Here is a 22670-nt window from a genome sequence, read left to right on the forward strand (position 1 = left end):
ATTCCGGATTCTAGCAATATTTTAAAAGGATTTTTTCAAAATTAAAAATATTAAGTGCTACATATGTCCTAAACATTAATGTTCTTGATGTTCTCTATAATTAACTTCCGAGAATCGAACCAGATTTTAAAAGATACCTATTATATATAATGATGATAATCTTTGCCTTCAAAAAGGTGGAGTTGAAAGAAAAAACTCAAGACGCTAATTTTAGCCTACCAATTAAGAATCCGAATCCGCTATTAAAAAACGGAATCCGGATCCGGATTTTAAAATTGGCCAAAAATTGGGCGGATTCCAAATTCCGTATTCGGATTGCCAACCCTACTTTTAAGCTTTTTAATTTTATACAAGAGATAAAATATAAAATTGACTAGGTATATAAATTATTCTTAAAAGATTCATATGTCATAAAATATAAGACAATTATACTTATGTTTTATATTCAACATAATCAGTGATATTGACTTTTCTATCTTCATTTTCATAAGAAAGAGAATCTTCTATTTCTTGTTTAACTATTTCTTCAGCATTCTCAGTTTTTATTTCAATGAACATAGGATCCTCATCAACAGCTTCATTATCCACGTCTTGGTCTATTTCATCTTTAACATTACCACTATCAATAAAGCTAATAGATACAGTGGTATCACAATAGGTTTCAATCTTTTTTAAATGTTTGGCAGATTTCTTATGTCTTGTTAAATCTGTACCGATTTTAAAAGATTTGTCACATACCTAGCAAGAATATAGTTTTTCACCTGTGTGGGTTCTTTTATGGGCAGTCAAATGACTACTATTAGCAAATGCCTTTTCACACATATTGCATTTATATGGCTTTTCTCCCGTATGGACCTTTCTATGAACAGTTAATTCACTATTGTGTATAAAAGATTTATCACATAAATCACAAACGTATGATTTCTCACCCGTGTGAATCTTCTTATGGCCCTCCAAATGACCTTTCTGAGTAAAAGCTTTATTGCATATATTACAGCTGTAAGGTTTCTCGCCTGTATGGATCCTTTGGTGCTTGACCAATTCACTACTCTGAGGAAAAGCCTTATTACATATATCACAAGCAAAAGGCTTTTCACCTGTATGTATTCTAACATGTACCTCTAATGAACTTTTAGTAGAAAATGTCTTTTTGCAAACACCACATGAGAAAGGTTTCTCACCAGAGTGCTTAACTCTTTTGTGTTGCTTCAGATTACTAATATCACAAAACCCTTTATCACATTCATCACAAGAATATAGTTTCACTCCAGCATGAATCCTTTTGTGTCTGATCAGAGAACTCTGGTCACTAAATGCCTTATTACACAGATCACAAGAGTATGGTCTCTCTCCAGTGTGTACCCTTGTATGAACAACCAAGCTGTATTCGCTAACAAAATCCTTGTTACACAAGTCACAAGAAAAAGGTCTTTCCCCTGTGTGTGTCCTTATGTGTCTTATCAAGAGAGAGTTTCTAGAAAATTCCTTGTCACATATATGACAGGTTTTGTTGGAGATATTTTTTCTTTTTTTCTCCATTAGAGCCCAGAAAATATTCAAAATATTAGAAACCATACGTTTTGACCAAAGCCCAATAATAATAGAACCTATGTTTGTAGCACTATACCTAACCTCTATCTTAAAGGCAAAAGAAGCATCGTGACAATTAATTTCAAAATTAAAATTGCACTTATAAAAAATGGAAAGGGAATAGAATAGTATTTCATTATCCAAGTTTAATATTTTTTTTCTTCTATTTTTTCTTTTTTATAAATATAGGTATAAAAATCTATAAAAAAAAATAAGGAGTAGTGTCACTAACACCTAATGAATTCCCCTGTTGAATTTTCAAAAATCTTTGTGGTTTATGTGGAGGTAGCTTTAGTAGAATTCTGTACCTAAAGGTGTGAGTTTTAAGACTTAAAAAATAGGAGTATATTTGGTATGGCAATTGCTCTTATATGGTACACTATAGAACTGTAAAGAAACTGTTGAAAACCGCTGCTACCGCCGAAAACCGGTATACCTCTGATATCCCATCATAAATTAAATTGAAATTTAAACATTTTCTTTGGAACCATTGGTCAAGTCCTTGCCATGTTAATATTAACCTTTTATCATTCTTTTCTGGTATTTAAATGGAAAATCGATATTGCATCATACTTTGCAATACAAGGGTCATTGACAGGTCAATGTACTGTTATGACAAGTACAATAGGTCATTGACAGGTCAATGTACTGTAGAATATTCCCCCTTAAATAAGTACCTATTCCTGTTTAAACATGTCTATTCTTGTCTTAAAATGGAAAATTCGATATTGCATCATACTTTGCAGTACAATAGGTTAATGACCGGTCAATGTACTGCAAGGACAAGTACATTAGGTCACTAGGCCAATAGGTCAGTAGGTCAATAGGTCAAGGTAATGTTTGATATTCCCCTAAATAAAGTACCTATTTTTAATATTCCCCTGCAATACTATTTGGGGAACATCCATTGAATGTAAGGGCTAAGGGAAAGCTTAAAGGGAAAGAATGGAGCTTCTTTCCTTCCAGAGGATTCTCCTGAGGGGATGCTAAATATGCTCTCTATGCGGTTCTCTCTCTAGTATATATAAAATCCAGAATTCCCAGTATGTCATGTCTATTTTTGGTTTACTCTCCATCTTCAAGCTTGGAAGTAATCATTAACCCTCACCATACTCACAGGCAAAATTATATTTAAACTATTTAATTAATTTAACTTTAACTTATCAATATGGATCCTATAACTTTACTTCTTGAAATGCCTGAAGTTGATTTAAATGCTATCTTTGAGGCTATACCTGAAAAGATAGATTCATCTTGCCAAACTGAGAATAATGTCATAGACTTTGACTCATTGGTTCCTTTAGGAAGATCTATTCAAATAGCTAATCTTATTGGTATGTGTCTTCAAGATAGGAAAGCACATAAAGGTTTTAAACCTGGCCAAGTAACTAAATTATTGAAGCTTGTTAAGAAAAGTCCAGCTTTGAAAGACTTTGAGCCCCTAATTAATGACATAAAGGATTTTACCCCAATGGAATTATCTCAGCTTTTATTCTTTACTGAATGCATTTGCTGCATAGAATAAACTTATAAAGATATGTTTAATTTAATGTTGTACATATTTATATTATTAATGTATTTATCTAGTATTATTTCTTATTATGTAAAAGACAATTTGATGTGTAATTATTTAATTCATTTTACTATGCCAATAAAATCATAAAGTAATCAAGTTTTAATTCCTAATTTATATTAAAATTGTAACCCCAAAAACCGACCTATAAAACTAATTGTAGAGTAGCTTTGATTCTTTTAAGAATATAATTAGTTATAGAGTAGCTTCGTCAAATTACAGACTTAAATAAGAATTATGGAGTAAAACTTTGCTTTATTTAAAAGCTACCTAGATAACCAACTCTTACCTGCACTTAGCTTTCCAGGAGAGCATTGTATAGGTCACATGGTCACTTTGATTCAGTATCAGAAAATCACTGCCTAAAATAGGTATAACTTGTTATATAGATATTAAACAATGGACTAAAGGGAAATAGGGTATATATGTGAGACTAGCATCATAGACTAATATAGCTTAGATCAGACTATGAGCTTTTCTCATTAAGCACATGGACGAGTGGTTTCCAAATACAAAATCTGAACCAACCAATTGTTAAATTTAGTCTTAAGATAAATAGTTAAGTAAACGTGGCACTACGGAAACCGCCCTCGTGCCATCATGTGGCGCAACGTCCGATATAAGAATTAATTTTCTTTGCCCGGAGGGGAAAATATATGTAAATATTTCCTTAAAAATTACAAAAAATACTCCTATATATATGTTTAATCATCTAATATGTAAAAGAATTAAATACACATCAATTGCCTATCTATGTATAATTTTGTATATGGCACATGTCAAATTTTGAATGACTATGCTAAAATGTTCCCATGAACATAGAAAAAAATTAAATTTTGAAAATAGCAAAATCAAAATATTCTTTATTAATTTTACCTTTAAAATATAAATTAGTAGTAATTTAAAAAGAATAGATAAAACATATTTGCTAAAATCATACTTTAAGCTGTATTTGATGAACACTTTGGCGATCAATCAAATCTATCAATTGTTTAGATCTAGAACACAAATTCAAAACAGCAAACGTTTACACAGTAAACACAGCAAAAAAAATTTAATTTTATATTTAAAAGTTTTACATCTTAGAGAAAAACTTAATTAAATAATCAAATATGATTATTGGTTTGAGTAAACAAACTATTTTACTCAAAATTACATCATCAGTGCAAAAAAATATTAATAGACATACTTATCTAGTATCTTTATTGTAAATACACAACTAGATATTTGAAATTTAGACAAAACGCTCTAAAAAGCAAATATAATCTAAATACGTATAGTACGTATTTTATAGTATCTTTTCCGAAAGAGTTTCAGGAAATTTTAGATTAAAATGTAAAATGCAAATTGTAAAATGACAGCGTACGTGAATATTATCAATATCACTGATGAAAATAAAGTAAGATTTAATTATTTAAGAAAGAAAACGCTAATTAAAGTTAAGGAAAATTTACATAAATAGTTTATATATAAAATAAAACTAACTCACAGTATAAACAATTCTACTGAAGATATCAAAATACGCACACACACATACAAAGAGAGGATATAATACAGCCAACTTCTCACAGCAAATTTTGGAAAATATTCAGGTTGTTCTATTTATAGGACAAAATTGTTTGTACAACTATTTTACATTGCTTACTAATACTTTTTATAATCTGTTTAACTCTAGCAATAACTATCTATAACCCCAAATTATTAGATACTTTTGCTAAACTATTATTAGATCTTTTCTCTACCGTTAAAGAACTTTTTCAGGTTATACATAATAAAATAAGCAATTATGTTTAAAAAGGGAGATAAAAAGTCTGAAAAGGACACCTTTAATCTCCGAGAAATTGGTGTAGCTCTTAACGATACGGAGGGCCCTGTGGCAAGCTCGTCTGGTATTGTTAACGAAAGTAGAACCGAACCGATATTTGAACGAAATGCATCAGCATCGCGACCACACACACGCGAAAGTTCACGAGACCGTGGATCGGTTCATGATAACGGTTTTGATGATTTGGTGAACGATATACGCCATGACCCAGCATTTGCGCAGACATTTGACGGACTTGGCAGAATAATTGTAGGAAATATAGCACAGCTTAAAGAACTATCAAAGAAAGCTAATGTGCCCTACATAAAGGACCTAGATAACATAATTCTAGATTATAACGATTACAAACATGATTTGGATAAAGCCATTGAGAGTCGCATAAATAATCATGTTGATAGTACACTTGGTAGTATAGATAAAATACTTAACCAAAAGCTTTTAGATAGGGAACTTGCGTATCATGATCAAACAGAAACGATCACACCACCCACGTTATTTGCAGAAAACGATGTACTCCTAGATAATGCAGCAAAAATTTCAGCTGCCAATAATGCGTTCCCTACTAAACGTAAGTTTTCGGGCTCAACTAATCCTGGCCAGCCAACTATAGTAGAATTTTTGACTAATCTTAACCTTGCCCAAAAGAAATGTAATCTAAGTCAGAAAGAGTTTACAGAATATCTAAACCTTTGCTGTACTGGGGAGGTATTTGAAGATGTAGCTTGTATGATTGATTGTAGTAAAACGCTCCCAGAAATATATCAATCATTACTTATACAATTTGATAAGCGACTAAAACCAAAGGAAGCCAAGAAGGCTTTAGATACATATAAACCTCCATTTGGAGCTTCACTGAATTCAGTAACATCAGACATAATGAAATACGGAAAAAGAGCGGCTTTGCAATATAAAAAAGAGGCACAATCCGCAGCATACGATGCGTTATGCACACAAGCCTTAATAGAAAACTTACCTGAATCTGCACAAATATTAGCAGAAAACTGCTTAAACGAATTAAATAGCAGGATGGCCACAATACCTACATTTGCTGACTTAACTCGAGCCTTAACAAAATATGGCTCTACGATCGATCGAGAACTTAGACGCTATGGGCGTTATAGAATGGAAAGGAGTAATGGGCATACTTATCACTCTAAGACAGATCCTAAGCAGAGAAACATAAGAAGTGCACAAATAAATTATATGGATAAAGTTTCTCACGGGAGGAATGACTTGAGAGATGTAAGGTACAGAAGAGGAAATGGTAAGGAACAACCTTCTAACCCATTGGTGAAACGTAATTTTAATACTAACAAAAGGTACCGTACTCAGCACCCTACGTTAGATACGCGACAATATAATAATAATAACAATAGAAGAAATATAAGATATAGTTCTTATGAAAGAAATAATCGTTCATCTTACCCCTCAAACACAGGTTTGAGTGGTGTACCACATTGTTCCTTATGTGGGAAAAATAATCACAAACCAAATGATGTATGTTACGCTATGAGGGACGACTCAGGCAAAGTCGTTACAGCGTACCCAAGTCAAGGACCCTGCGGAATATGTAAGAAGCAGGATGTAACTCTATTCCACGCACCAGAAGTGTGCTTTAACAGGCCAATTATAAAACGACTCAAAGAACAAGGACTGCTCCAATGGCCAACTCTTGCAGAAAGGGAGGAGCTAAAGAGATACTCTACAGGTAAATTTAATAATCAACAATAACAATCAACAACAGGGACTACTACCTTAAATGTAAATATGTTAAGAATAAGTAAAATTCAAAACAATGACGATTGTAATGAACATACTTCTAATTTATTTATTTATAATATTGATGATGACATTGGTAAGAAACTATATATTCCTTGTTATATAGAGTATCATAGTGATACACCTCAAAGAGTAATTGCATTTGTAGACACGGGAGCTGATTTAAATATTATACAAATGGATTATCTTCTTAGATTATTCCCTGAATTGAGTGGGAAATACATTGCCTCTAAATTACAGAAAACAAAATATCAATTAAAAGGTTACACAGGACATAAGATTCCAATACTTGGTGTAACGCAAATATCAGTTGCACTTTATAATAGTACAACCTATCAAAATCTTACCATGTATGTAGTAGACAGCCCTGGCCAATTACAAACACCTTTAATAATTAGTTTAAAGACCTTAGGCTTATTCAAGGTCAAAATGCAATTTGAAACGATTATCAATGAAACTGTACCCTATTTAGAATCCGAAAATAAACGAGTTCTTACATATTATTATAATGACATACAATTGAACCAATGTTTTGGCTTTGTCGAAAACTTTCTCTCTAATGAAGTACGAGAAGTACAATTTATCATTGCCCCATGTACGGCATTGACATTAGATGACAAAGTATTGATTTCCCAGGATAATATCCCGTATCATATTCAATCGGAGTTAAGAATTTGTCCATCAACTTCGATAATTACACTACAAAATGGAGAATATATAGCCAAAGCATTAGTTAAGAACATAGGATCAAAAACTTTTACAGGAGCAATCAAAGCAAATGTTGACTTATGTACAGACGATACCTATACAGAGAAAGCTTCCCATGAAAAGGTCATGGAATTACAAAAAATGAAAGCGACCATTTTTACCGAATGTTATCCTCAACATAACAATGAAGCAGGTATACGTGAAGTAACTATTTCACGAATTCCTGATGTTCAACCAGGGGTCTGCAAACAGATCCCTAAAAATCTTTATAACATAAATGTTGATTTTCCGGATACTAAACGTTTTCCTTCCAATCCTGATGCAGTCAATAACGATGTAAAGGATCTAGCAAAGTCTCTAACAGAAGAACGTTATCCTATTGAGGAGACACCAAATACTAAAACTCCTGAGGAAATAGCAACATATTATGATCCAGAACAATCAATTCAATTAGGTTTTAGGGATAATTTAAAACCTCTTACACTAGAAGAAATGGAACCTGAAGGACTTACAATTCCATCTTCTATTTTACAAACACCTAGCGACATTGTTAAAGAGGAAAATTTTGACCCAGAAATATGGAAATATGTTAAAGATGTCTTTATTGATACTTACCCTAGCGTTATTGCCAGACACACGCTAGACACAGGTAGAATATCTGACACATTGGGGTTTTACCGAATTAAGTTAAAACCTAATGTTGTCCTACCAGCAAATAAAAAGATTTATTATAACTCACCGCTTGAATCACAAGCATTACGTGATGTCTTGGAAGCCCTAATTAAACAAGACGTTATCATAAAAGCAGCCTGTAAAGGGGATAAATTACCATCTTTTGCTTCACCAGCATTCTTAGTCAAAAAGGCTTCAAATTCGAGCTCAGCTCGCCTTGTAGTGGACTTTAAACTTATTAATGAATGTATTGCAGCTGAAACAGTATCAATACCAAATTTTGCATCAATTGTCAATAACCTTCGTGGAGCAGGATGCTATTCTAGTTTAGATTTAAAAAATGCCTTTAATTCAATCTCGATTCACCCTGACTCACAACCGTTAACGCAATTTGTTTGCCAATTTGGGTGTTTTTACTTTAAACGACTTCCCACTGGAATGAATGTAAGTCCAAACTGTCTAAACCGTTTTTGTGACAGAATGCTTAATTATAGCCCCAAAAAGGATGATAAAGATAACGTTATTCAGGATGAAGATAATTATCCCATCATGGAAGCCAATAAGCTTGATGGTTGCGAAATATTTTATGACGATCTAATAATCTTTAGTAACCCCATGCCAACATTTGATGAAACCATTAAGGAACATTTTAAATTACTTAAAGTTATTGTGGGAAGATTAGCATTTCATAATGCTAAAATTGACATAAAGAAATTAGTTGTTGCAAAATTTAAAATTTCCTTCCTTGGGTGGATTATTTCTAACAATTTTATAATTGCGGACCCAAAACGAATTGAAAAATTAAAAGAAGTAAAATTTCCAAGGTCATCTACAGGAATGAGATCATTTATTGGACTGGTAAACTCATTTCGATTAGCAGCAGGATTTGATTCATTACGATTTGTACACAAATTGACCCCACTCACATCTTCCAGACTTGAACGATTTCAACCTACAGAGGAGCAAAGAATAGTCTTTGAAAAATTACGTGATCAAATGACATCCTCTCCTTTATTTTGTAAAGTATGTTTACCAGGATCAAGTAAAATTTTGTGTACAGATGCAGCAAGTGAGAACTATGCATGTTATTCAGCTGTTTTGTTGCAACATGTCCCTGCTAAATATCCCAAAGAAATACTTCCAGACTACCTCTATCTTGATGATAAAACGCATCGTATCATTTTTGATAATAAACTGCCTTGTCGACCTATTAGAAATATTAGACCTAATGAAGATCATAAGGAATACAGGAAATGTCTTGATATTAAACTCCCACCTGAGTTTGATTATCTGGAACACCCAACCCTTGGATATGATGAAATGTCCAATTCATTAGGAGAGTCATTGCAGACTATGCTAATAGCGCATAGGTGTTCGACCAACTATCTTCAAATATGTGAAGATATTTGCAAATATATTAAGACATCAATTATCTATCTCCAACTCTTAAATCATCAATTCAAAAATGATAAACAACAGTTAAATAATCATTTAGACTGTATCAAAAATGGCACCCTACTGATAGACGATAAATTATATATATTTCATGCTATTTCTAAAGTACTACACCGAAAAATGAAAGTAGTAAATTCTACCCTAGCATATGAGGGAATGCCAGTAATAACATTCGATAGCGGATCTAAGGCCCCACCATTTTTCTTTCTTTTATACTTAGTAAAGGGAAGATTTGTGGTCAGACCAACTCTTTTAGATGCCTATAGCGAGTACAGCTTATCTAGACACCGAGGAAGTCTAGAAGTCATTCTGTACTTTACTAAAAATATACCAGAAGAAACTAGGAAGTGCAAAATTTTAGATTTGGAGTTATTCAGCCTTCTAAACTCATTGAGAGCATGTAAAAAGTTAGTAGGCCATGATCCATTCTTGGCATTAGTTGACTCTAAACCATTATACTTTCTATATAATTCTGATGTATATGACAGCATAACGAAAATAAACCGTTGGGGACATAAGATAAAACATGATTTTCCCCAAATAATCCTAAAATTTATAGGTACAAAGTCTAACCCAGCAGACTATCTAAGTCGCAAATATGATGTACCCAAAGTAGATCTAGTAAAACTTCGAGTACCCAAATTTGTAAATAATTTGCTGGACGAAGCCATACCCTCTGATAGGGAATTCACACTTAATGAATGGATCCAATGGGTAGCGGAAAACAAAAACTATTTGGAATATTGTGTTCCAAAAGAAGATCGGCCAAAGACAAATACATTCAAAATAGCAACACTCGATGTAGCGTTAAAATACTCAAAACGCAATGTCAAGAACATCTTTAATCCAATTAGGTCTTTAGAAAAGATTTTGACTCATGAACATATAATTAAGCAACAACAAGCAGACTTAGGGACACTATATACACATTGTGAAAGCGCCCCTAATCATATATTCACTGATAAAGAATTTACTTATTCTTTAAATAATGGACTATTGTATATCCAAGAGAAGGACGGACACCTTAAAATAATGATACCAGACTCATTATTGGCTTCATATGTTGCTATGGCCCACCTTACTGGAAATCACACAGGATATGAGCGTATGATAACTATACTTGAAAATTATTATCATACAGAATTAAACAAATCTTGTAGACGTTTCTCAAGAATCTGTTTTGCCTGTCAATTATGTAATGCAAACAATAGACAGCATAAATTGCAAACTTTTCCGCTAACATCATATCCATGTGAAACGCTATATATGGATCTTATGGAAAATATAGGACCATCCGGTCAACAAAGTCAATACAATCACATACTCCTGATTAAATGTCCAATTAGTAACTATATGTTACTTATTCCTATGAAGACAAAAACTTCTGAAGAATTTCTACACATTTTTACTACATGTGTATACCAAACCCTCCATCCAAGACAATTATGGTCAGATAATGGAGCATTTATCTCTAAGAAAGAAACATTAGCTACATTAGCTCTGTTAGGGGTAGAAGTAATCTATAGCTCAGCATATTCCCCTATGAGCCATGGATCCATAGAAGTAATGGTTCGCATCTTTAAAAGTAGCTTGCGTAAATATTTAAGTATTGAGAAAAATTTGAACTGGAGCTTGATGGCCCCAATTATATCTCATTTACATAACTCAGCAAAAGTATCGAAAAGCAAATATAGCCCTTATGAAATTCTGTATGGGCAGGATAATCACTTATCCTCAGGATATCTTGATCAAACAACATTACCGCAACTCCATCCCTCTATACAAAACCAAAAACAGGGATTGGAAACTAAGAATAAGCAACTCAAACAAATATTGAAAGAGGTACAAGATCGTATTGAGAAAGAACGAGATCAAAGGACAAATAATCGTAACAAAACTAGAATAACCAGACAAATAGAGGTAGGCGACTTCGCCTTTGTCAAGGATTATACCATCCCAAAAGGATCTACAAAACCTTTAAGGACTAAATTCCTCTTAACCCCTTTTGTTGTAATTTATGTCAAACCGGCAACAGTTCTGTTGCATAGACTTACAGATAACCTCGTATTGAACCGTCACAAAAATGATATTAAGAAATACATACCATTTGACCCAGAGTTCACAGATTTACCTCAGGAGGTACTAAAAATCTGTCAACAAACATCATATGACATAACAACTGAAGAATTGGAAGAACTTATCAAAACAGAAGATTTTGACATTGAAAAGTTTGAGGCAAACTCAACTGAGGATGACAAACTTATCAATGAGGAGTTTCTACCACCACTACCAGATGACACAATAATCCAGGAGGATATACCAGAGGATGAGGAGGATGAGGAAAATGAGCCTATCATGACCAGAAGTAGATCGAAAATGGTAACTTTTGCGGAATAAAGAAATTTTAACAGATAAGTACACCATACCTAGACGTACTATAAATAGAACAATTTTAAGTCATGTGGTTTCAACTGATAATCCTCCTACAAATACTCCATCTGTTGTCATCATTTACTTTTCTGTACCCAGATGAGTCTATTAAAACTTATTATAAATATCAAGAATCAATTAAAACTAAGATTGTTTTTAATGTCACCAAACAATTATTAGATATACCATTAAAATTTGACACAGCATGGGATTCGTTGCGTACACCTTTCAACATTAGTTTCAAAGATACTATGAATGCAGGGGACAGTACTCTTTTACAAGCAGAAGACTTTTTTATGACTACTGCTCAAATATCTGACATTGCTAGTAAATATGAAACCTTTGTTGCAGGACTAACGCCAATTCCCCTTGATATTGATATTGCGAGAACCATAAATATACATGTAGATGAAGCCGTTTTAAATCAACGTATCAAAAATATTCAAATAACAACAGCATTTATTGAGATTAAGATGAATGAATCAGTAACACTTGCAAACTTAAAAAAGGATCAAGATAAACTAAGCAAAATGCTACTTGCTTATGATAATCTCAACACTGATGCACATACCTTGCTAAAACAATATGAAAGCTTTTTCAGAACGATTCATCTAACATCTTTTAAAATTATGACTGATTATTTACGTGGTAAAATATTACCAATAAATTCATCTAATGTATTAGATACCCTTAATTATGAATTTTTAAACGCCTACGTTGAAGATAATAATCCAGTATTCATATTACAACTTTACTATCTGAGAAATCCAATCAATTATAAGAAGTTATATTCAATACCGTATAATTCCATATCATTAGATAATAATTATATTATAAACATTGATACGCAACAAATCGAGCAGCTATATACACAAGATCAAATAGCATCAGGCATTGCACAGCACAATGAAAAATGTCTAGAACAAATTAATAACCATGGCAACAATGCCACAAATGTAAAACAAATTATTGAGAATTGTAATTTTATCCAAAACCTAAAACCGTTCCAAACTATCAAGAATGGGCTCATAGTTTATCGTATTTCAAACGATACAATGAAATCAATCAATAATCAGCTTAAAACAAACATAATGCAGAAAGATTTACCATTTGTTTTAACCTTTAATAATACGTTAAACATATATACTTCATTATACGGTAATACTTCAATAACCAGATCGGATAATTTTTCGCAAACATATTCTAACCTTACTTCTGATGAACGTTTGACTATTACAAGGGTAAATGCACATTTCAAAACACAATATGATTTCACTAATCTAGATTTACTGCTACTAGAAAATTATCCTATTATAATAGTCACGATTGTAATAAATATAACATTATTCGCTATATTTTTAATGTTGGCATCAGTAAACAAATGCGTTAAACCTAAGAAAAATGCATTAAGTAAAATGGTAGAAAAGCGTAGGCAGCAGCAAGAGCGAAACCGTCGTGCATATAGGCTTCGCCAATATTAAAACTTTTGATTAATTTGAGCTATTGTACATATAGTATCGTAACAATTTATAAAAAAAAACATTGGCATAGTATCGTATTATTAATCTGTGACTTAGAATTAAGTATAGCCAAATTAATCTACATTATCGTAATTTTCCGTAATAAAAAAAATATTATATTCTGTTTTAACACTGTTTTAACCTAACGTAAAAATAAAAAAATTTTTAGTTTACTTTTGTATCAAAAACGTAACACTATCAGATCACTTGCTTTGGGGGCATTGAATCAGATATGTTAATCCGTAACTAAGGTAAACAAAGAAAAATCGTTTAACGATTACCAAAAAAAAAATCTTAAAATATAAAAAAAATATACATAAAAAATATAAACGAAACACAAAATCAAAAAAAAATTACAAAAAAAATATCAAAATCTCAAAAAAAAACTCATATAACAAAGTTTTATTATATTTTTGCTAAATTAAACCCACACCTTTACTATCATATAGCTGTCAAATAATACGCACCCCTTACAAATCAATTTATAAACAAACTAATATTCTGTCATTTTTTTTATAGCCTATACAATATTTATATAATTTTCGCCCACAGTACAACAACCAAACCATGGAATGGAAAATGGAAATGGATCATCTAACGAATCATCTAAAATGGGAAATTGAATCCATATGTAACTATTTGACTGACCTTATCCTACAAAGGAAAAAACTACCTCGCGAACAAGCAACAGCTTTTCATTATATACTAAATATTGCAATAAGGCTTAATGCCATTGATCCAGAAATTAAAAATAAAGAATATGTTTTTAACTTTAACAAATACCACACACCCTCATGGCTTACTATAGCGACAACTCAAAGTCATATTGAAAAAGCCTCTTTAATATTCAAAGCATTTCAAAAAACTCAAATGACAATAATTTTAAAGCCCAATAAGGTATTGTTACTAAAAAGGAATAGAGAAATCATTCTCTATGAAAACTCATTATCTAATAATGCATTATCACCTATATATGATGATAAACCCTTTACTTCAAATTTGTTAAAAAAACGCTACAAACTAACCTAAATTTACACTAAAATAATGTCATACATCACAATATATAACAATATGACACACAGTAGTATAAATATCACGCATTTCCCCATCTTGTATAAGATTAGCAATAGACTTATTACAATTAACCACTAATAATTATACCAAACAGTATTTTTTTTAAAAAATAACAAGAAAAGCTAATACACTCGTTATTTTATAATAAAATTCATAAACCAAATTGACCTTAAATATCTAACATCATACTCATACATTGTTATAATAATAACAATAAACTCTTATCATAAATCTATTTTCATAATACAAACAAATTTTCGCTAATTTTTTTTGCTGAAAGGGGTAATTATACTTAATAAAGTATTTTATTAAGTAAAATAGTTTTATTGCAACAAAAAAACTAACAAAAATCTTTTTACTAATCTCAATTATAAAAAAAATACCTAATACTTTTCTTTGTAGCCAATATTTAAGGTATCAATCAAAAGTTGTCTTTAAAATTAGGTATTAATTGTAGTAAACAAGGGTAAATTGATATTTAGTCTTACTTTGACTTTGGCAATATGCCTAATCAAATCCACAGAGATCTCTTTCATCTTCTAGGCATTTTTTTTAATTTTTTAAAAAAACAAACATTTTTTCTGAAAAAATATATATGAATAATCAAAAGAAATCTTTTTGGTGGTATTTTTATTTATAAAGGTCCGAATAATTAACAAGTAAATATAGATATAGTAACAGAGTTTCAGATAAGTTAAGAGCAGCTGCGCTCCTAGCAAAATACGGGTAAAATAAAGTAGCTTTGTAGTTATTAAAATTTTGTTGAAATTTGTAGGTACATTATTTATACAGTGAACACAAATACTGAAAATTGAAAGTGAATAAAAATATTTTTTTTCTCCACATGTTAAAAAAAAAGTGTTTGAAAATCTAAACTTGTATTATAAAAAAAAAACGCATCTTAATATAAAAAATTGTCTTGACTATTTTTACATTAGAAAATTTGTCATATTTACCTTATTGAAAGGAATGGTTATTATTAGAAACAAAAGTTTAATAAACATACTTTATCAGGTCTATACATTAGAAACAGTCCATACATTTACCTTACTGAACATAAAACTTAAAATAATGAACTATTTTTATAAAATTCTGAGAAAAGTTTAACGTCAAATATGTATAAATATAAAAGCTTTACACATCCTTACTTGAAAGTTATATAGAGATTCAAAGAAAAAAAACTTCACACAAATTAAACAAGGATAGCAATATTGCTACCCAGTAATTTATATACATAGATATTGTTTCACAAATATTTTTTTGAGCCAGGCTAGCTAAACAGCTAACCACGATTAAGGTACTTGAATGTGTAATTGGAATGGTTATATAGCTAACCACTAATTTTAGGTACATGTTACATAAGCGTTTGTTTAATCTAATAAGCGTAGGTATTAACAGGAATTTTACGACTCTTTAATTAGTAGTAATATTTAAACAACTTTAAAATAATAGGATAGCCTATAATATATTGCGTGTAACAAATATCCTTTAAAACCAGTACAGCTTGATTCAAACAGAATATTTAAATAGAATTAAGCACATATTGTTCATAATTATAACTGTATAATTGACTTTTACTTTAAAAAGTTTGTTACATAAATGTTTACGAAAGAAATGAGCATAGGTAATATTAATAGAAAGATTATATCACGTTTCTTTTTGGTTAGAAATATTTCACAAATTTTAAAATCTCTTCTGACATGGAATAGTATTGCAATCACAGGTATTCTGTTTTAAATATGGAAAACTTTGAATATCACATAAATCTGACATTGAGATTCTCATTTTTTGGAAATAACAGTCTCGTTTAAATTTTGGTATACTTTGACTGATGTACGATTACTTCGGCGTAAAGTCATAGGTATTGTATCAACAGAACTTTGTTTAGGAGAATCACTTAATTTTCTTCCGATACTGGAAAAAAATTCCTTCATTTTGTTTAACTTCTGGGCACTCTCAGCAACATCCTAGAAAACAAAAAATGTATGAAAATTTTAAAGTATTTACCTAGGGTCAATATCTAAGACAAGTTGTATTAAATGTTATTAAATTATACATACACACACTCATACACACATTGAAACCCGACAGGTAAAACAAATGTATTACACACACTCACACACATATTGAAAACCAGCAGGTAAAACATATGTATTACACACACACTCAAACACACACACAGATTAAAATCGACAGGTAAACCATACACAAAATACCCAGATAAGGTATTATATAAGGTAAATTTACTCACATTTTAACATACCTCGTTGGTATAGCCATGAAATTCTGGATCAGAATTTTCCTCCAGGTTGTTTGTGACAGAACCATCCTTGTCAACCAGAGTCTGCTCCCTGCTGCTAAGCTCCACCTCCTCCATCAAACTGGGCTTGTTGCTCGACATTGGGGTCGAGACTTCCAGGGGCTCAAAGTTCTTGTTGATTAATGTCCTGTTTGCCTCTTTATCTATGGTTTCTAGTTGTGTTTGTAATGCAGTCTCAGGTATGTCACACAACAATCCAGGTTTGGATGCACTGTATACAGGCACACCACATCTTACAGATTCACCTCTTATCTCAGCAGCCAAATATTCACGAATCAATCTGGAATCATTATCAACATTTTGGGCCAGGCTAGTTTCTGGAATAGGAGGATGTGCGTCTACAGAACAACCCACAATTTTAGCAGCTGGACGGCCTTCCACTAAGTCTTTGTTGCGAACCGTATACAATTTCTAGAAAAATATCTATATTAGAAAAAAAATTGGAAAAATATTCCCAGGTGAATATATAAGTCCATCTCCTAAAATTAAAAACTTATATTATTAAAATAGGATATAAAAGCCAAAAATCTCTTCCTAAACAAAATATTAATATATCTTTCAGCAAATTTGACATATAGATGTAAGAAACAATTAGACTAACCCACAGACAGACAAGACTTGTAGAAAGAAAACTTTTGCAACTTTTATATTGGTAGGTGTTTAATAAAAACAATATTCAAGGAACAAGTATTTGTTAATTTACATTCTTAGAAAAAAAATATAGGTATTAAATAAAAATGTTTACAAGTTTATTAGATTTAACCTTTAGGGGTAAGATTTGAAACTACCACCTCCTAGCCTAGTTTATAAACATTGTACTCTAACCACTAAAACTTTTAGAGTTCATGGGGAGAGATATATATAAATTACACATATACCAATTAATGTAAATAGATTAAAATCACGCTGTATCTAAGGGGAAAAGCTTTATGAAAACTGAGTAGTTTTTTTTATATATTTTTTTACTAGTTTTAAGAAACGAGTATTTCAATATGAATTAGATTAAAGATAGAGTTTCTCTCACTCTAATAAACAAATTTTATATGAAATGTGTTTAAAATAGTTTTCATTTTTTTTTATATAAGCAAATAGTTTTGAGAAATAAAATGGACAGATTTGAAAAAATAGTTTTTTTTCTCTCACATCATTTAGTTAAATGGTCACAGGCAAAGTCGAGGTTACTACAGAATTATAAGCATTTACCTTGTTTTGAGGGGCGTCCTGGAAAGCTCTAACCCCCTGCCCAGGTTGCATATCCTGGCGATGGTCCACGGAGGTCTGGGAGGTAAGGTTACCTTGTTCCAGGGGGTTCTCCACATTATGGCGATCCCCAACGACCACTGGAGGACAACCAGCAGATGATGTTGTCAATCTCCTTCTCCTCCAACTGGAAAATGTCATACCAATAAATCACATAACATAAAAAAACAAAAAAAACTGAACCTTTAACGACATAAGATTGCCATATATATACACAAAAAAATACACTGACCAGTATAACTTACAATACTTAAAGTTCATCTCTTGCCATTTAAAAAGGAAAAAATAACCTTTCATGCTAAACACATTTTATAAATATTAGTAAAGAAAAATAACATATAAAAAAATAACTTACCCAAAATAAAACAGAGCTCCAAAAACACTCAGACCACATATGGTGGATCCAAGGGTAACTCCCACAGCACCCTCCACGGAAATAGTTAATTTCTCCTCCTCTATGGCCACCTTAATGTTGGGATTCAAAACAGGAGTGGCAGACGATGGTAATTTTATCTCTGATCCCGGCGGTCCAGTGGTTACAAATTCGGGCATAGGTGGTGGTTTCACAGTTTTAGGGTTTTCCAATGATACCCACCATTTTTTATAAAAATCACTTAAATCCCCCATTTTTCTTTAACAAAACAAGCTAACCTTAAAATCTGAAATAAAGAAAACATTAAACAAAATTTTCGAAATTAACAACATATAAAGATAGGTCAATGTAAAGGAAAATTTTAAAAAAAGATAATTTTATCAACACAATACTTATAAAAGTTGCATAAGATTCATGAAAACAATCACACTTTTACAAAAAAATCTACACGGGAGTACTACGGCAGGGACAGGGTTCTGCAAGATTATTTTCTTCAGTTCTTTTGTATTCTTTTCCCCCTTGTTTGGTCACAGAACAACAAACTAAAAAGAGAAAACAGAGTTATTAAGATATGCGCAATAATAGTAACTACGCAACGCATGGGAAAGAATATGCGCCAAAATGCCGCGCATAAATATCAACAATGATAAGTGTTAAAGCTTCCGTATTATTTTAATTAAACGAACACAAGGAATTAAAAGTTTTTAAGGGACATAGGGAAATTTTGGGATCTAGAATCTTTAAATGTAAACTAAGAAAACTTCAATTTAAATCCTAGTTATAAAAAAATATATAATAGCTTAAATTTGAAATGATCAATTATGTTTATATTTCAAAGAAATGATAAGGACTTCAAATTATCTGACATTTATCTATAATTCTACCCCACTCCCTTTTTATTTCCCCCTTTTCATAAACACTCTCACTTCCCCATAAAAGTAATGGGAAACAATTTATCAAGAAATCTAAACTTTAAAATCATAACAAATGAATTTAACTTAATGGAATTTTTAAATTGACTTATTGATTGAAATTATTACACTCAAATTTTAAGATATAAACATTTCTTTTGTAGCGCGGCTACTCTAAAATAAGGAAATAAAATAATATTACCAGCAAATAAAGCTACTAAAATTAGAAGCAGTAGTAGCCAGATGATGGCTTGAGAAAATAATAGTATTTTCTCAGTCTCAGCCCAATCAAACATGAGATTGTCAGTAGAGATTCTAGGAATAAAATAAGGGTTAACAAGTAAAATAAAACACTAAATATAAATCCTAGTTTAAAAAAAAAATTATTATTACCCATTAGGAACAATATCTTCCAATCTTTTTACAGCTAGCATAGGTTCGGCTCTTCTTTCCTCAGCATACCACGTAGTGGGGGTAGCCACAGTGGTCGATGATTTTTCAGTGGATATTATACGAAAATCTTTATATGGATCCCAGCTAACGGACATTTTAACTTATTTCTATGATCTACAAATATTAACTGAGAAAAGTTAGGGTAATTTAATCTTTCATTCATAAAGGAATAGATATGTATTATTTAATTTCTCCCTAAAAAAAAAATAATGTATAATATAGATAGATATATCCATATGTATTAAGGTAAACTTTAAGTCTCTTTTAAGTCTATTTTAAAATAAAAAAAAATTAAAACAAAAAAAATAGGAGAGAACGAAGACCCCAATATCCTGAACGGACAAGGTAAATATTTTTTTAAAAGGTTCCGGTACAGAAGACGACATTTTAAAATTGCTATGACAACTCAATTTTCGGAAATAACTGAACAAATATAATATGAAATAGTTGCTTCTATCTGAATATGTCCCTAGCATTACAGACCAACGGACATTTTTGAACATATCTTATACATTTTAAGCACATTCTTTACTCTAAAAAAATAAATTTTATCTGAAATAATAAGAACAAAAAAAACTAGAAACGAACAATATATTATAAATATTACATTTTATTGTTTTATATATTTAGAATTAGTCAGGTTACAGAACTTACAGGTACGAGATTTTAGAGCTGTCCCACCAGATGAGGTTGAAGAAGCAGTGGATATACTGGTACAACTCATGGAGGCAGAAGACCACCAAGTGGCGGACCAACCTGAAATAGGAAATGTACATCAAGAAGCTGAACTACTGATGAATACAAATCAAAACCTTTATTTATATGAAAATACTGGCTTTGTGGAGAGATTTACACCCACCACGTCCTTCCCTATTTTTAAGTATCCAACCCTACAAAGTAGTATCTTGATGAACCACACCTACCCAAACCAACCAATCACCTACATCGAAGATAAAACCATATTTATGAATCAAGCCTCCATTAATTATTTAAGGGGCTACTCAGTTCCTACCCTCACAGCCCAAATATACAGAATCAACCGGAAACACAGTGATAGGCCCGACACACAATTTTATGAAAGAGCCGGCAACAAGATTACCATGAGGACAGACAACCAGCAGGGATATGGTCTGTACATTCTAGACACCCTACAAACCCAAGGTTTCAACCTACCCTCATACCAAACCAATACAATGGTATCCCTATCATCCAACCCTCCAGAATGTAACCTACAACCTGCCCCTACTCCACACAGACTCAACCCAACCTTAGTCCAATTAAATAGAATTATTTTTACAATAAACCTTCCCACCGAAATGATGCAACCAACCTGTCCCCTTCACCATGAAGCAGTCACCATCAACGTCAATTATAACCCAGAACCCATTCAAAAGCTGAATGATATTAAACCCCTATATCTCCTTAACCCTAACCACCCAATTAGCCAATTATTAATCACCCATCCATTAATCCAGCCTATGACACCACTAATCTACAAAACCTTACATACCCTCCAAGACCTCCACAATTTAATAGATATTGTGCTTACCCACCTTCCCCAACATCTCAAGGACGACATTATACCTCAGATCTCCATATCCACCAATGAGATATTCAGTAACCAACACTACTGTGAAGCTGCATACCTGTATCCACTAGAGACTCCAGATGGTACAACACTGGATGGTTACATCATCACTCCCGACGTTCTGGAGCTAATGATGTTGAAGCGGGCATCAACAGCAAGATACACCACTGTGCTCCACACCACCACCTAAAAGAAACAAATATAGTAAAAATAGTAAAATAAGTAAAAAAAAATAGTTGTATTTGTTGAAAGGGGTATATGATATCCCATCATAAATTAAATTGAAATTTAAACATTTTCTTTGGAACCATTGGTCAAGTCCTTGCCATGTTAATATTAACCTTTTATCATTCTTTTCTGGTATTTAAATGGAAAATCGATATTGCATCATACTTTGCAATACAAGGGTCATTGACAGGTCAATGTACTGTTATGACAAGTACAATAGGTCATTGACAGGTCAATGTACTGTAGAATATTCCCCCTTAAATAAGTACCTATTCCTGTTTAAACATGTCTATTCTTGTCTTAAAATGGAAAATTCGATATTGCATCATACTTTGCAGTACAATAGGTTAATGACCGGTCAATGTACTGCAAGGACAAGTACATTAGGTCACTAGGCCAATAGGTCAGTAGGTCAATAGGTCAAGGTAATGTTTGATATTCCCCTAAATAAAGTACCTATTTTTAATATTCCCCTGCAATACTATTTGGGGAACATCCATTGAATGTAAGGGCTAAGGGAAAGCTTAAAGGGAAAGAATGGAGCTTCTTTCCTTCCAGAGGATTCTCCTGAGGGGATGCTAAATATGCTCTCTATGCGGTTCTCTCTCTAGTATATATAAAATCCAGAATTCCCAGTATGTCATGTCTATTTTTGGTTTACTCTCCATCTTCAAGCTTGGAAGTAATCATTAACCCTCACCATACTCACAGGCAAAATTATATTTAAACTATTTAATTAATTTAACTTTAACTTATCAATATGGATCCTATAACTTTACTTCTTGAAATGCCTGAAGTTGATTTAAATGCTATCTTTGAGGCTATACCTGAAAAGATAGATTCATCTTGCCAAACTGAGAATAATGTCATAGACTTTGACTCATTGGTTCCTTTAGGAAGATCTATTCAAA

General features: G+C 31.9%; 1 protein-coding gene across 2 annotated transcripts; it reads right to left on the reverse strand.

The window, feature by feature from the left end:
* Nucleotides 1–3446: 3446 nt before the first annotated feature.
* On the reverse strand, nt 3447–20487 carry LOC145314709 (uncharacterized). 2 transcript variants are annotated; one of them, XM_080154733.1, is made up of 7 exons: nt 19884–20487; nt 19693–19805; nt 18562–19121; nt 18150–18333; nt 16890–17357; nt 15115–16593; nt 3447–3525 (listed from the first exon to the last, which is right to left on the reverse strand). In XM_080154733.1, the coding sequence occupies exons 3-6, from the start codon at nt 18831–18833 to the stop codon at nt 16408–16410; spliced, it is 1110 nt and encodes a 369-aa protein (XP_080010859.1). In that variant the 5' UTR covers nt 18834–19121; nt 19693–19805; nt 19884–20487; the 3' UTR covers nt 3447–3525; nt 15115–16407. The 2 variants fall into 2 exon arrangements, with proteins under 2 accessions (XP_080010859.1, XP_080010860.1); XM_080154734.1 differs by having other exon boundaries at nt 16878–17357.
* Between the last annotated feature and the right edge of the window lie 2183 nt (nt 20488–22670).

Source organism: Acartia tonsa, chromosome 3, assembly GCF_053477335.1.
Source record: "Acartia tonsa isolate MP-2025a chromosome 3, ASM5347733v1, whole genome shotgun sequence".
Lineage (NCBI taxonomy): Eukaryota > Metazoa > Arthropoda > Copepoda > Calanoida > Acartiidae > Acartia > Acartia tonsa.